The sequence below is a fragment of the Sphaerodactylus townsendi genome, linkage group LG06 (assembly GCF_021028975.2).
Source record: "Sphaerodactylus townsendi isolate TG3544 linkage group LG06, MPM_Stown_v2.3, whole genome shotgun sequence".
Classification (NCBI taxonomy): Eukaryota; Metazoa; Chordata; class Lepidosauria; order Squamata; family Sphaerodactylidae; genus Sphaerodactylus; species Sphaerodactylus townsendi.
In genome coordinates, this window is record NC_059430.1 from 41846255 (window position 1) to 41861315 (window position 15061).

The 15061-nt window shown below is 43.2% G+C and overlaps 1 protein-coding gene across 1 annotated transcript; it reads left to right on the plus strand.

Moving 5' to 3' along the window:
- Positions 1-4317: 4317 nt before the first annotated feature.
- On the plus strand, positions 4318-14921 carry WBP2NL (WBP2 N-terminal like). The gene is made up of 8 exons (XM_048499692.1): positions 4318-4476; positions 6582-6690; positions 7212-7347; positions 8408-8500; positions 8903-9112; positions 11139-11285; positions 12282-12358; positions 13023-14921. The coding sequence occupies exons 1-8, from the start codon at positions 4418-4420 to the stop codon at positions 13068-13070; spliced, it is 879 nt and encodes a 292-aa protein (XP_048355649.1). The 5' UTR covers positions 4318-4417; the 3' UTR covers positions 13071-14921.
- The last annotated feature ends 140 nt before the right edge of the window (positions 14922-15061 follow it).

The window sequence follows — 15061 nt, forward strand, 5'->3', positions numbered from 1 at the left end:
GGAAATCAGCAGTCTGCACACACACCCATTATCAAGGTAGATGTTTGCCTTTCAGTAGTCAACAATGGAAACTACAGGTATTCATGGCCTTCTGCAGCCACCAGGGGAATGCACTATTCTGATGCTTACTCTCCATTCCAGTCTCCCCCAACATTAACTCCTAACTGACCAATCAACGCTCTGTTGGATTATTGGTATTACAACAAGTATACAGTGCCAACAATGTGATAAGATGTGAGAAGGGTAATGCCCCTGAGCAATATTTTGGTTTTCCTTTTTTTTTTTTTTTGGTCTTTGGTGTTACACATGGATCTGTATGACAATACAGGACAAAAGGCCATAAACAGAGGCAAAAGGTGCCAATTGGGAAAGTATGCGTAGAATCCTCTTGTAGTTTCTGTAAGTTCCACATTGTCATTGTGCATATCAAAATGTACTCAAGCATTTTGGAAATCTAGACTCGTCTTGGAATAAGATTCATGGGCACACCAGTAGATTATTGTAAGGTAATTTAGAGCAAGATATGTAAGCACGAAGGAATGAATGAAGCCTAGATTCTCCTGATAGCTCCAGCTCATGAAAGTATCCTATTGAAGTCCTCTTTGTTATCTTTCTAGCCCTGAGAAAAAAATGACAGACATATACCAGTGATGTAAATGTCAGTAGACTTACCTTTCTATTGTGTTCTGTTGTCTGATTAAATAAAGTGTTATTTGAACAAATGGTCTGTTACTTTATTTGGTCAGTTGTTCCATTTCTTTTTTATTAGTCCTTCATTTAGTCAGAGTTAGCATTTTCAACTATTTTTGCAGTCAATGTGTCAAACAATATTGCTCTGCAGTCATAGGTAGTGTCTTTTCCAGCTTGAAAAGTCCCTAGTTGTGCTCAGATAATGCTTAGGATAGCAATCAAAGTGGAACTTCACCAATCATATTCACAGAGGGGTTGCTGTGACACTGGATGAGAATGTGCTAGTGCTACTGTTAGCGTAGCTCTGTTTCTTGCGCATCATCTCCAAGCCAAAGCATTTTTCTCTACATTTTTTCAGATTCTTTTGAATTGTGCCTGCAGACTGAATGGTTTATTACTATAGTTGGGCCACAGGAACAGCATGGAGTTAAAAGTGAGGGCTGCAGTGAGTGGAAGAATAGGTGACTGCTGCCCTCCCTCTCTTTTGTGACAGAAAAGGGAGGTTAGGATCTCAGTCACATTTCACAACTAAGCAACTGGATTCAATGATATTGTTGGAGAAACAAATTAACATAGTTGCAAAAAACGCCTTCTGCCAACTTGGTCTAGTTCAGATGGCCCACCTGGATATGGACAATCTGGAGACTTAGACTATGGTAATGTACTGTACATGCATATTACTTACATACTGCAGCCCATGGTCTTGGTCCCTCATATCTGTGGGCTTGTCCCTCCCTCTATGGTTCACTGCAACAGCTTTGCTCATCTGAGCAGGGTATTCTGCAGGTGCCAACCAGTAAATGAGCAAAATCAACAACTGCCCATACATGCGCATTGTCTGTTGCCCTCCACCCCACCCCCCATTATGGAATTATCTGCCTGAAAAGGTCAAGAACACTCCCAACCTCTAGGCATTCTGCAAACTATGCAAAACTGCATCATTCAAGTGGGCTTTTTGCACAAGAAAAAGGGCTGCATTAAAGAAGCTTGGGGCAAAAGGGCGGGGGACTATATTCTACACCACTGTAAACAGTTAGGGAGTGCCCCATCCTCCATTGTTTTCAATGGGAGCTAATAGAAGATGAAGGCTACACCTTTGAGGGTCCATAACTTTGGACATCCTGAACCAAACTTCACCAAACCTGAGATGTACTATCAGGAGAGTCTCTTATTGATACCACCCAGGTTTTATGAAGTTTGGTCCAGGGAGTCCAAAGCTATGGACTCCCAAAGGGGGTGCCCCCATCCCCCATTGTTTCCAATGGGAGCTAATAGGAGATGGGGGCTAAACCTTTGAGGGTCCATAACTTTGGACCCCCTGAACCAAACTTCACCAAACCTGGGTGGTATCATTAGGAAAGACTCCTAAAGATACCCTGAAAGTTTGGTGCTTCTAGCTTAACAATTGCATCCCTGACAGCAGGCACCCCCCAAATTTCCCCAGATTCTCCTTTTAAATCCATCCCCTTCAGCATGGATTTAAATGGAGAATCTGAGGTCCTCAGTTTAGAAGAAGAATTTGGATTTACATCCCCCCTTTCTCTCCTGCAGGAGACTCAAAGGGGCTTACAATCTCCTTGCCCTTGCTCCCTCACAACAAACACCCTGTGAGGTGGGTGGGGCTGAGAGAGCTCCGAAAAGCTGTGACTAGCCCAAGGTCACCCAGCTGGCATGTGTGGGAGTCCACAGGCTAGTCTGAATTCCCCAGATAAGCCTCCACAGCCCAAGTGGCAGAGCAGGGAATCAAACCCGGTTCCTCCAGATTAGAATGCACCTACTCTTAACCACTACGCCACATTGAAAGTGATGCTGTTTCAGGGTGGGGGATAATCCACCGCAAAACAGCATCACTTTCAATGTTGTTTAACTAGGGACCCCAGAGTCTCCCTTTAAGGTGGATTTAAAAGGAGAATTTGGGCTCTCTAGTTTAAACACCATTGAAAGTGATGCTGTTTGTGGGTGGATTCCAGCATCACAGTGGCTGCCCGGGGGGTGCAAAACTCAGATTTTGCACCAGGCTCCATTTTCCCTCTATGCCTCTGCCCAGATGGGAGGGGCAGGGGAGGGCAGGGGAGTCTGCCATCCCCGACCTCGGAGAGCTGCTTTTATAAGCGCTAGGCCAGGGGCGGGGCTTGGGGAGGCGTGGCCATGCCCTAGGGGCGGGTGTTGGTGTGGCCCCACCCTCGAACCCCCCCATAATAAATCTATACCCACGTCCCTGTGTAGGTGTCAGTAAGTTCCCACATAATTTTTGCTTTTGTTTAACTTGTCAGGATAATATTTATGCTGTGCTTCACCTCTGGTTGATTTCCAGATTTTTACAAGTCAAATCCTATTGGATGTCCCATTCTGTTTGTCAGAAGTGAAGGATTTTGTGCTGTCTCTTAACCTCAGACTTCACAGGGAGAGCTGACTAGAGAGTCAGAGATAGAGAGGTCAAGGCACTGGCATCTTTTTGGTACTGCTCTGACACTACCCATTGAAGTGTAGTGTTACTCTCAGGGAAATTTCCTTCCTCCTTCTTCTGACACCTCCACTTGCATACACACCTCTTCTTCATCTTGCAACCATAAGGAGAGGACGCAAGTCAATTCTAGTTAGGCTAGATTGGAGTAAATATAGTTTCCCATCCTGTCCAGAAACGGAGTCCCTGCTATAAATGAAGTACATTAGTTTTGAATTCTGGGCACTGCAATTCAAGAAGGATATTGACAAGCAGGAACAGGTCCAGAGGAGGACAACCAAAATTGTAAAAAGGTCTGGAATCATGCCCCTATGAGGAGATACTTAGGGTATGTTTAGTTTGGTGAAGAGAAGGTTAACAGGTGACATGATGGCCATGTTTAGATATTTGAAGGGATGTCATTTTGGTGAGGGAGCAAGCTTGTTTTCTGCTGCTCCAGAGACTAGGACCAGGAGTAAAGGGTTCAAGGTGAAGGAAAAGAGATTCCATTTAAACATCAGGAAAAACTTCCTGTCAGTGAGGGTGTTCAACAGCGGAATGCACTATCTCAGCGTGAGGTGGAGTTTCCTTCTTGGGAGGCTTTTAAAGAGAGGCTGTATGGCCATCTGTCGGGAGTGCTTTGATTGTGTGTTCCTGCATTGCAGGAGGTTGGACGATGGCCCTTGGGGTCTCTTCCAAGTCTGAGTTTATTATTCTGGTTTGAATAGACAAAAGGGCTTCAAGTAATTATGTTTCTGGCACATACAGAGATTGGATGAACTTTGCTGCACACAACAGTTTTGTGCGTGCTGCTATATTATCAATTCAAAGTTTAACAGGTTGAGGGGCCCAGATTCCTAATACACCGGCACTTTTGACTGTACTCATTTGGTGTAATCCGCCTTGGGTCCTAATGAGACCGGGAGGCCATGAATAATATAAATATAGCATAATTATATTCTTGCCGAGGGTGAACACAAGATTTCCAGAAGGTCTATTTCGACGAGGCAGCGATGAGATTTTCACTGTTGCATAACGGGGAACAAAACCTGCCACCAACTTGAAATGCAGCCACGTGGGCTTGGAGCGCCGAGATCAATCTGACGCTCTGTGGCCTCACGTGACAAGGCATGCCGCGCCTCGCGGCCAACCTTCCCTTTGCCCCGCCCTGTCAAGAGGCGGCCTAGTGCGCCGTGACGTCACGGCCGCTGCGGGGCGGCTCCGCGGGAAGTGGGGAAGAATGAGAAGAGGGGACCGCCCCGGTCGGTGTCACTGGCTGCGAAGATGGCGCTGAACAGGAACCACTCGGAGGGCGGCGGGGTTCTGCTCCCCCACGGGGAATGGTAACGGAGGGGAGGGCTGGACGGGGTTTGGGAGGGGACTGGGTCCGGCAGGCCCGCGCCGCCTTCCCGGAGGGGCCGTCAAGCGCTTGTGGGTCTATCTTTGCGTAGGCGAGGGCGGCTCGTCTAGTGAGCCTTGGGTTGCCCCTAACAAAGTCACCTGCTGAGAACACGCCGGACCCCGTTCCTAGAAGGGGATTGTGACGCGCCCGAGGGAATGCCCCGCTGGTCGCCCCTTTTCTTCTTGGCCGGCTCTTATCCCCCTCTCCGTTCTTGAAGCGGAGCAGCTATTTGTGAGTTGCGGCTGTGCTTCTCAGCAGTGACTCACACGCGCTTCTTCTTTAGCTCGGCGTGACCCTAATCCACGTCTTCTCCTTTCTGTCTGCGTCACATAAGTGCACGTGGGGTCCTTCCTCACTCGCTCACCCTCCTTCTCCCTGGGAAAGTCATTTTCTGGAGAGGAGGGTGGGGAGCGGAGTGCAGGATGAATACATTCCTTAACGTTTCTCTGGCAGACCGATCCCGCCAGCTCGCCTCTGGCAGAAGAGTCCAGACTGCATGTCTTGCGTGGGGAATTCTAGACAGGAGAAGTTGGAACTTTTCCATCAGCCAAATGTCATCTGGTTCCGGTTAGGGAGGTTCCTCATTTGTAGAGGAGTGGTGAGCTTTGTCAAATTAAAGCCTTTGTCATGGTTATTGTAAAGAACTCAAAAGTTAATTAAAAGTTGGATGGTCTGGCTTGGTTCTCAGTACTGTCTATATTTGAAGTTGGCAGCTCATGTGTGGTTGCAGCATTTAAAAAAATAGTATTGATGAACATTAACCTGATTATATAGGAATGATATTGCCATAAATAAGACAATATTATTCCCATGGCCACACGTGCACTGTTTTTCATGTGTGAGCTGGGTCTCAGATTTTCCTGATGGTGTGAGCTGCAGATGGTTGTATCTCTCTGGCAGGATTGGCAGGATACAGGTGATTTGGGACTGGATTGACGATCAGATTGCCTATATTTCTAAGGATAAACAGCTGTTTTTCTTCTTCAAGTGGCTGGCAGTAATATTTTAAGGATTCAGAGTTCACTTGGGCTGCATAGTGTGGGACTGATCAGCTGCCCTAGTTGTTTCTTTCACAATGTATCATACCAGCATCTTCTTTATTATCTTCTGAGATTATGATAACTGATATTTTTGCAATATACATCAAATTGGAAATGTGGGAAGTGTTGCAGAATGCTATCCTCTTGTGCTGCGTTTTCTACAACCCTGGATTCAGGAGTTTTTGCAGTTTACAGATGTGATACAACCAGCTTTTTAAAATTACTAGACTGTCTGAACTAAAATTGCAGTTACAAATTCTGGAAAAAATGCACAGTGGAATCTAGCATTTTTGATCTCTGGCAGTCTTTGTAGTTAAGGATGTTTAGAAATAGGAGAAAATTAAGTCTGTGTCTGATTGCAGGCTCATTTCAGTGTACGAATGTTCTGAATACCTGTGTGTCTGAGAGTCACTGAAGACATACCTAAATTATTTTAAGATACACTGAACACTTGACTGTAACCCTTGATGTTTTACGGTCCAACTCGGGGGGGCGGGGGGGGGCGGAATTAACTCTTGGAACCAGCAAGGAACCACACCAATGTGTTTGCCCACTCTGCCAGTGAAAATGGTACTTACACTGGCAGGGAAGGCAAATTGGGAGGCAGGCTGGTGGTGTGGGGCTCTGTGATGCCCAATCAGGAAGAGCTGGCACCCCATAGAGCCATGCCAGCCTGAAGCTGTACACTGGCATGGCTGGGGACAAGCAAAGGGCTTTAGTTAGCTTCCACTGGGTTTCACCATTGAAGACACAGTTCTTGATACAATTTCAGTCAATAATAATTACTATGGGAGCTGTTTCTTGTTAGTTGTAGAGATTAGTGCTCCGGGGACTGTATTTCCACCTTAGAGACTGAAGGCTAATACTTCTTATTGGAGTGCTTTATCTGTTTTTGGCATTTCTTTTATTGACACATATGGTAACAATGACTTTTTACCCATTAGTGCTGGTACAGTATGCACTGAAAAATGCTAATTTCAATCTGTGTTTGGTTATCCTTCTAAAGTATTACCAAGCAGTGTAAAGATGTGGAACTGACCTTCTCTGATGTGACCAGCAAATCAGATATCTTCAAAGGCACCAAGAAAGGAATGGTGTTTCTTACCCCCTACAGGGTAAGTCTTGGGCCAGTTGCATCTTCAATTATACATTCCATTAATTTTGCCCAGGCACTGTTAAGAGATCATCCTCTAAAGAAGGAAATGAGCGCTCCTAGATTCAGCTTTAGTTTGATATGTTCAGGTAGCCGAGGATGCTTTTACTGGGTTATGTGTTTTATTCAAGCTGTATTCTCTTTTGGGGGGAATGGTGGGTTTGGTGCTTGTAATCTATGCCCTTTAAACCTTGAGTGCTCGGTCTTAACAGTTGTCAGCATTTTCAGGCTTTATACCCACCTTTAACTTCTAACTTGTAATTTTTCTTCCACATGCAAAGGAGGGCAATGCTGTTGGAATTGTTTTATAGAGGAGGAATTATAGCAATCTTTCCCAATCTGCAGAAATTTCCTGGATGACTGCTTGTAAATCTTTTACAGGCTGGACCTTGAATACCTGTCCTAGAACATCTTTCCCTTAATGAGGTCCGTATCCATGGTGAGATCTTTGACAGGGGTGCTGCTTTGTATTTTTTCTTGCAGGTCATCTTTTTGTCCAAGGGCAAGGACCCAATGATGTCCTTCCAGATGCCATTCACTTTGATGAAAGGATGCTCTATTGAACAGCCAGTGTTTTCTGCTAATTATATCAAAGGAGTAGTAGAAGCAGAACCAGGAGGTTTGTTACTGCTCATGCAAAGAAATACTTTTGTTAATTTGTTGAGTTTGTAATAGGCATGTATAAATCCTATTCAGTTTTTCATTTCCCTTGCTTATGACCAATAGATTCCATAGAGAATATATAGCAGAATGAATTGGAAAGAGCATCGTCTTGTAAAGTTGTGATTTTGCTCCAGGCTTTGGCTGGTATTTAAAAAACAAATCTCTCATGTTGACCTGATAGTCTGTCAGTACTCTCTTGGCTCTCAAATGCTGTCTGTTAGTGGGGCTGCTATAAAATAAGCATCATGAGGATTGTCCCCCCAAATTTTGTTTCTACACTGCTGATAGTTTTGATTCAGAGGGAGGAGAAGCTGTTTGTTTGTTTTTTTAAAAAAACTTGCAGTTAAGTTAAGAATTTTATGACAGTCACAGAGACTTCATGCTGAAATAAAGTTAATTATTTTGTCCACGTTGTAGTTAGTTTCAGACTTCAGTTAAATTTTTTAAAGAGTAAGGAACACCTGGTTTTGGCCTTAGGTTCCCATCTAGCAGCCCCATCCGAGGGGAGGGGAGGGGAGGGGGGCGGGATGGCTCAGATGTTTTGGCGGATTGGGTAACCTGGTTGACAGGCAGGTGCCATGAACTTCACCAGTGCCTGACCTGGAAGGGTGGCTGGTGTTAGGAGCTGTGTTGGTGTCCAATTGGATGGCAGTGGAGCTGTGTTGGTGTCCAATTGGATGGCAGTGGACCAGGACGTTTACAGAGGGAGTCGCAGGTGTCCCGTATTGTTTTTCCCAGCTCTGCATGCCACCTGAAAGCCCTCTGGAGGCAGTGGGTGGTTGCTGTAGTGGGCAGCCTCCCAGCATCTTGGGCTGCGGATAGGGCTGTAAGTCTTTCCAGACGAAGTGCAAGTATCTCAGCCTCAGTCGTCATACACCCCCTTAGCATTTTGAATTTCTGTTTCAAAAAAGAAGCATCTCTGTAAGCAGCTTTCCCTACCAAGCAACATGCAGATTAATGTCCAGGTTTTATCTTGAAACCCTTTCATAATTCAGATGTCTATGTTTTTTCCTTAGGTGGCTGGGAAGGGCAGGCTTCATTTAAGATGATCTTCTGTAGTGGAGGTGCCATTGAATTTGGACAAATTATGTTCAGACAGGCCAGTGATGGTAAGATGATCTTCTGTAGTGGAGGTGCCATTGAATTTGGGCAAATTATGTTCAGACAGGCCAGTGATGGTAATTGTTTGTTTGCTGCTGCCTGGTTTAAGTGGCAGACATCAGCAGCTGTGCTGTGAATAGTCCTACAATAGCAACAGCATTTGCACCACTTTATGCTTACATTTTTTCCCCATTCTCAAGTTCCAATCTTGTAAATTCAGTACTGGCAAAAACATCTACCAACATAATGGGAAAGGATTGCTAGAATCAGCAATAATTGATATGCTAGTTATGATGTCTGTGCATCCATTTTGGGATTTGGGCTGACAAATATGATGAATATAGTGGTATTGCAGAATGCAGAAAATCATTTTTTCTCTAAATCTTGCTTTCTAAATATATTCTGTTTAGCTTCCAGGGGAGTACCTGTTCAGAACTTTGGCTATGGATTTGCATATATTGCTGGGGGATATGTCCCTGCTCCTTCTGTCCCAGGAGGTTATGTACCAGCTTATGTTCCTCCACCACCTGCTGCTGGACCATACCCATATATGCATGCACAGATGAATGGATATGGACCTGCTCCACAACCTATGGGATATCCATATGCGCCTCCTCCGGGTGAGTGATTCTAGCAGTCTCATATAGTGTTGCTCAGATAATGGTGGTATTATACTCCTCTATAGTATTTACTGTAAAAGTGTACAAAATTGTGTAAGTGCGTAAGAGGAACCCTGCTGGATTAAGCTAAGAATGCATACAGCATTCCTTGTAGTGTAAATGACTGAGGCAGCTGACCCAAATCTAAGATATGAACAGTTATATGACTTTGCTTCTGTGAAGAGCATCATGTTTAGTAACAGAGAATACTCAGTATTCTTAATAGAAGATGATGTCTATAAATGAAAAAGAATTTTTTTCACAATTCATTATAAAACTCACAGAAATACAAATCATGAAAAGAAGACTGCTTGTTATAAAAGAAACACAGTTGTTATCCTCCAGTATCCTAATTCAAGCAGTAATAAACCCTTCATTGTTTTACATTGTCATGTAGTTTAATCTAATTTCAGCATATTCTATTCTGTTCACATTTATCAAATAACATGTATTTTATAGTCCTTCTGAGATTCAAGGTAGAGTATGTAATTAGAAAGTTAAACAGGGGTTCAAAATAGTACTATAAAACTATATAATGAATAACACAATACAATAAAGCTAGATTACAAGACTAGAGAAAACTGCAACTTACTTTCTCAGGTACAAGCAGTTATCCCAATTGTTGATTCTTTTCTGAAGTATTTTACATGTAACAGCCTTGAAATGGCTGGCCTCATTTTTCCAGGACTCTGGACAGCATGTAATACTTGAGGGGACATCCCAGTGACTCCCATCATACTGTGGGTCCCACAAGGGCCTATCCTCTCCTCAGTGTTGTTTAACATCTATAACATTCCCTGGCCCAGCTGGTTTGGAGCTTTGGGCTTGACAGTCATCAATATGTGGATGACACCCAGGCTTTTTGTTGATGGATGGCCAGCAGGCCGCCACCCCAATATATTAGCACAGTGTCTGGAGGCTGTAGCTGTGGCTGGAAAATTGAGAAAGAGCAAGCTGAAGCTTAATCTATTGAAGATGGAGGTCCTGTGGCAGGAGACATCAATGAAGGGTTCCCAGCTGCCACAATTTGATGGAGTGGCTTTAACACTTGCCTTCTGTATCAAGAGCCTGGGTGTGACCTTGGAGTCCTCCTTATCGATGAAGGCCCAAGTCACAAATATGGCCAAAATGGCCTTTTATCACTTACAACAGCTGGCCCCCTACCTGTCCCATGCCAACTTGGCCACAGTGGTCCATGCAACGGTCACCTCCAGGCTGGACTACTGTAACTCATTCTATATGGGCCTAGCAACTGGCACTCTTATGGGGCTACCCTCTATTTCCTTCCCCACACATGAAATAATTTTTTACAAAAAGGACATTAAATTGGGATGTGGTGTGTGTAGATTTTTAGGTTTGTTGACATAGCGATCTGGAGATGTATATATAATTTTAACATTATGTAATTTATTAGAATTTTAGTTCTGTTTTAATTTGTAAGCTGCACTGAGCTTGTCTTTAGTTGGGGTTGGCAGGATAGAAATATAATGAATAAAATAATAATAATAATAGTAATAATAATTTCATTAATTCTCTGTCAAAATCTTTGATACTCTTCTAATATGAGAAGTTTGTTTTCAGCATTTTGCTATTTTCTGCAGTTCACTAAATAGCAGATTAAAATTTGCTTTTTAAAAAAAAAACATACCACATAATTGCATCCTGAATATGTTCTAAGGACAGAGCAAAAAGTGTTCCAGTGGCAGTTACAAAGACTTGTCTTCATTGATTCACACAACACTCCCCACATTATACCTGTGCAGCATGCTTCATTTTGCACAAGGTATAAAGCTGGTGGGAACAATCACAGAACTGGTATAGACTTTGCATCTTTGGTCTCCTAGCTCTAGATATATGAGTAACTCAAGGAAAATATGCCTTATCTCTGGGAGCAAAAGGATAACATTTAATACAGAATTCCTGCCAGCTGCATAGTTCTTTGACATGTTTACAGACTGATGTGGCACTCAATAAATTCCTTCTTCAGGTATGTATCCAGCACCTGGTGGGATGTATATGGCACCTCCTCCCCCATATTCTGGCCCTTCTGCTGCTGCAGGGCCTTCAGCTCCAAATCATGCAGGACCTTCATCTCCTTCAGCCCCTACAACCTGGGTAGAACCTGGAATGCCAGGTAAGACTGATATTGAGGGCTTTTTTTTTGTTCAGAATTAAGATCATGTTTTGCGTAGATACAATTTCCTAGTTTTTGAATAAGAAATTCTAAGTTGAAGAGGCATAAACAGTAAAGCTGTTGAGAAATAAGCAATTCTGTTTTAACATGTTTCCGACTATTTGGAAGATATCTGCATTTAAAATGACATTTTGTGCTGTCTTCAGCTAACATTCAATAAGAAGTGGAATGTGACTTGAAGAGGGAGGGGAATACTTATTCCTTATTTTTGGAACTCCTGTGGATGTATGTGATGTGGGGTCTGTCCACAAGCAGTCTTTTGATTTCTTCAGATATGTTTTACAGCAAAGAAGCCCCTTGTTCCTGATAGCCAAGGAAGCAGGTTACTCTAGCAGTGAAAGGCAGGGGTATAGTTCAGTACTGGAGCAGATACTTTGCACGTGGCATTCTCAGTTAAAATATTTCAAAGTAGCAGGCATTGAACATAACTCTTCTCTACCCAAGGCTCTGGAGAGCCACTGCTGGTCTGAATAGACAATTTGGAGCTAGGTGGACCAGTGGTCTGACCTAAGAAGCTTCACATGTAAAACTATATCTGATTTGGAGGGAAGCCTCTGAAAGACTGGTCACAGTCTCAGAAACTTTGAATCACATAACACTTGTTAACAAGAATGCACACTTTGGCTGAAGTCCATGCAGCTATCTAATCTTGGAGAAAGATTGTGCTGGGTGCTGGGTGTGTGCATTCCTCCATCTTTGTTGGCATGCATCTTGATGTGATCATTGTGGGGTTTCTCATTCTTGGCCCTTCAAATCGCTACAGTTCAATACATGTGAAAATCAAACTGCTGATAGTGCTATGCACTCTGTGTTGCTTTCCTGCAGAGAATGCAGGAATCTACTCTTGTTTTCTTATCCATTATGTTTATGGTTACAAATAATCTCTACTATTTACATATTTATTGAACCAGTTTTTCCTGATTCTTCCCTTTGTAGGTGGCAATAAAGCAACATCGGGAACTTCTAGTGCATATTATAACCCTGCCAATCCCCATAATGTCTACATGCCTATGGTAAGGATTCTGTGAAGGGGAAGTTTGGGATGGAATCCAGGAGGGGCAAGCTGGGACCCTCCCAGTGCCCCCACACTACTGCCAGCCCTACTGGCATAGTGGGGGCATTCTGGAGGCCTGGCTGGGGGGTGGAGCCGACATATGTCAGCTTCCACCCTGGCTTTGCCTCTGGATGTGTCATGACCCTGGGCTCCTGCTTACTCTTTTGGATGATATAAATCCATGAAGTCCTATGGAGGTCTTTTCAGCTGTGAGGAGATTTTGTTGTTTTTCTGCTTCCCCATGCTGTCGGAAAGCACTCTGGAGGTAGTGAGGTGGCATGTCAATCGCCCTGCACCGCCTCTGGATTGGGCTGTGCAATACTTTATGGAACCAGAACTCTCATTTTGATCTGTCCTGTCCATCTTGGAGCATAATAGGGAGCTATCACAAAGGACATTGCACAAAAATAACTTTACTAAACAGCAGTCAGGGCTTTGTAAATAATTGTTTTATGCCGGCCCGAACCCAGAAGAGGAGGGACAGGATATTAATTCTAATAAATAAGTGACATAAAATAACAGAATGAAAACAGGCTAGCCTCAAGTATGCTGGCCTAAAATGAGAGACGCCACCTGAAATGAGTGCATTGAATAATGCAGTTTTGTTTTGTTTTCCTTTTTAGGATCAGCCACCTCCTTATTCTCCACCTGATGAGAAAAAAAACAACTAGCAGGAGCCAAGCAGTATCCTCCCTTGTGTTTTCTTGCCCTTGAAGACATCTTTGCCGCCACCTCTGGCTCTCTGTTACTAGATCATCCAGTGTCAATAACATAAGCAATGTTGGGCGATTTAACATCAGCAGCTCTTAAATTCTTGTCATGGCAATACAAAACAGCAGTGACAGTAACATTTTCCTGACTATTTGGATTTTCTCCTGGGGCCAGGATAGAAGTGCTGTGACTATTTTAGCCTTTTAGTTTGAAGGAGAGGTGAATTACCCACACTGCAAAGGAAGACAAATCATATATGTAGGAATGAAAATTGGATCTCTTTGTGTGAAGCAAAATACTTTTAGACTGATACACTAGTGCAAGTACAAAGAAGTCTTATGCCCATTGGCATCAGTGTGGCGTGTTAAAATTTTAATCTGTGCAGTTTAATGCATGAGAGGGACTCCAGTAAATGTTGGAGGCTTGTGTCCTTATTGGCTAAATGGCATGGCAGCCTTTAGGGTAAGCCTGCCATGATGTGAAGAAAAAAGGTCAACAACGTTGGGGATGGGGAAGGAAACACCAGAAGACTAGCTAGTAACTCTTACAATATCTTCAACTACATGTGGACAATCACACAGGCAGTAAAAATTTTCTTTTTGCTCTTTAAATTCTCATTGTAAAGGAGTAGAAGTATTGAGATGTACGCATGCACTTGAATTCTCAGTTGCTTTTGTTATGACTGTAGATTTCAAATGTATTCTATCTTTTGCAGAAGGTGGGACATAGTAACAGGTTTCAAATTAAATGAAGCCAATTTCTGGCAGGTAGAAAATCTATATATGTGAATTAGAACCAAAGTGGCAGCATTAGGAAACCAGTAGCCTAGGGAACGGAACAAAACAAAACGTAATTAAGTGAACAATGTTGAACGGGGTGTCCAACTCTGGCACTTCAGATGTTCATGGACTACAATTCTCATCAGCCCCTGCTGGCATGGCCAATTGGCAGCAGGGTCTGATGGGAATTGTAGTCCATGAACATCTGAAGCGCCAGAGTTAGACAGCCCTGATGTAGAATAACCTCCAGCATCCTGCAGTTGGGAGCCATACAGAAAGTCTTCTGGAAATTGTTCCCATCCTTGTTCAGCATTCCTTTGTATACAGTAGCAGTCAGTATATCAGAGATAAATGTGTTTAGCAGGAAGCTGTCTTGTCAGAGATGAATACTAAAGCCATTTCTCCAGCTTAGCCTTTGTGCAGGTTGAGGCATGAATGTAACTATAAGTATTATTGGGGGAGGGGGGGTGTTGTATGAACTTTCCATGTTATGCAATGCAGGACAGCTATATAAGGGGCGGTATTGGACGAACAAACTAACCTTTTCAGTGAGGAAAGCAAGAACTGTGATTTTTTTTAGCCTCATGCTGCTTTCTGGAAACCTGTTTAGAATGCCTTTCCTAGCCAAGCTATCGCTGAAAGCAGTCTGAAACTTATTTACAGTACAATCCTAGGGCTTGTTACTCTAGTTTAAGCCTGTTGAAATCAACGGGTTTAGATGTAACTCTCCATAAGGTTGCACTGCTAGTTCTGAAGAGAACTCTTGTTCCTTTTGATGGAAGGGTGGGTATTGGGGAATTCTTCCTCGAGCAGATTAGGATTGCATTTTTTAACAAGAGCTCAACACACTAGTATCAGTTTCCCTCTCTAGCAACTGAGCACATTACTCAGTGGAAAAGATATGGAAGGAACTTTTTTCTAATAAAAGCTTTTAACTGGATTCCAAGATGCTTACTGTTTTCCACAATATAATATTTAGCTCTGTTTGTAATATTTTTGGATTGCACTTTAATACAGAAGTATTGAAATCTTTGTGTGTGGTAGTATTGTTGACTGTTCAATGAACTGTGCTTTGTGCAGAGATGGGGGTGGGGAGAGAGTTAGCCTGAAAAAAGGTCTTGCTAGTGGGAACTGTATGTAGTAGTAACAACGCTGATATACTTCTACATTAA

What these genes read in the sequence shown, in the direction of transcription:
- WBP2NL (XM_048499692.1), top strand. Translation starts at nt 4,418, where the DNA reads ATGGCGCTGAACAGGAACCACTCGGAGGGCGGCGGGGTTCTGCTCCCC. An exon ending in CTGCTCCCCCACGGGGAATG is followed by an intron (nt 4,477 to 6,581) that starts GTAACGGAGGGG and finishes ATCCTTCTAAAG; the next exon opens with TATTACCAAGCAGTGTAAAG. An exon ending in GTTCAGACAGGCCAGTGATG is followed by an intron (nt 8,501 to 8,902) that starts GTAAGATGATCT and finishes TATTCTGTTTAG; the next exon opens with CTTCCAGGGGAGTACCTGTT.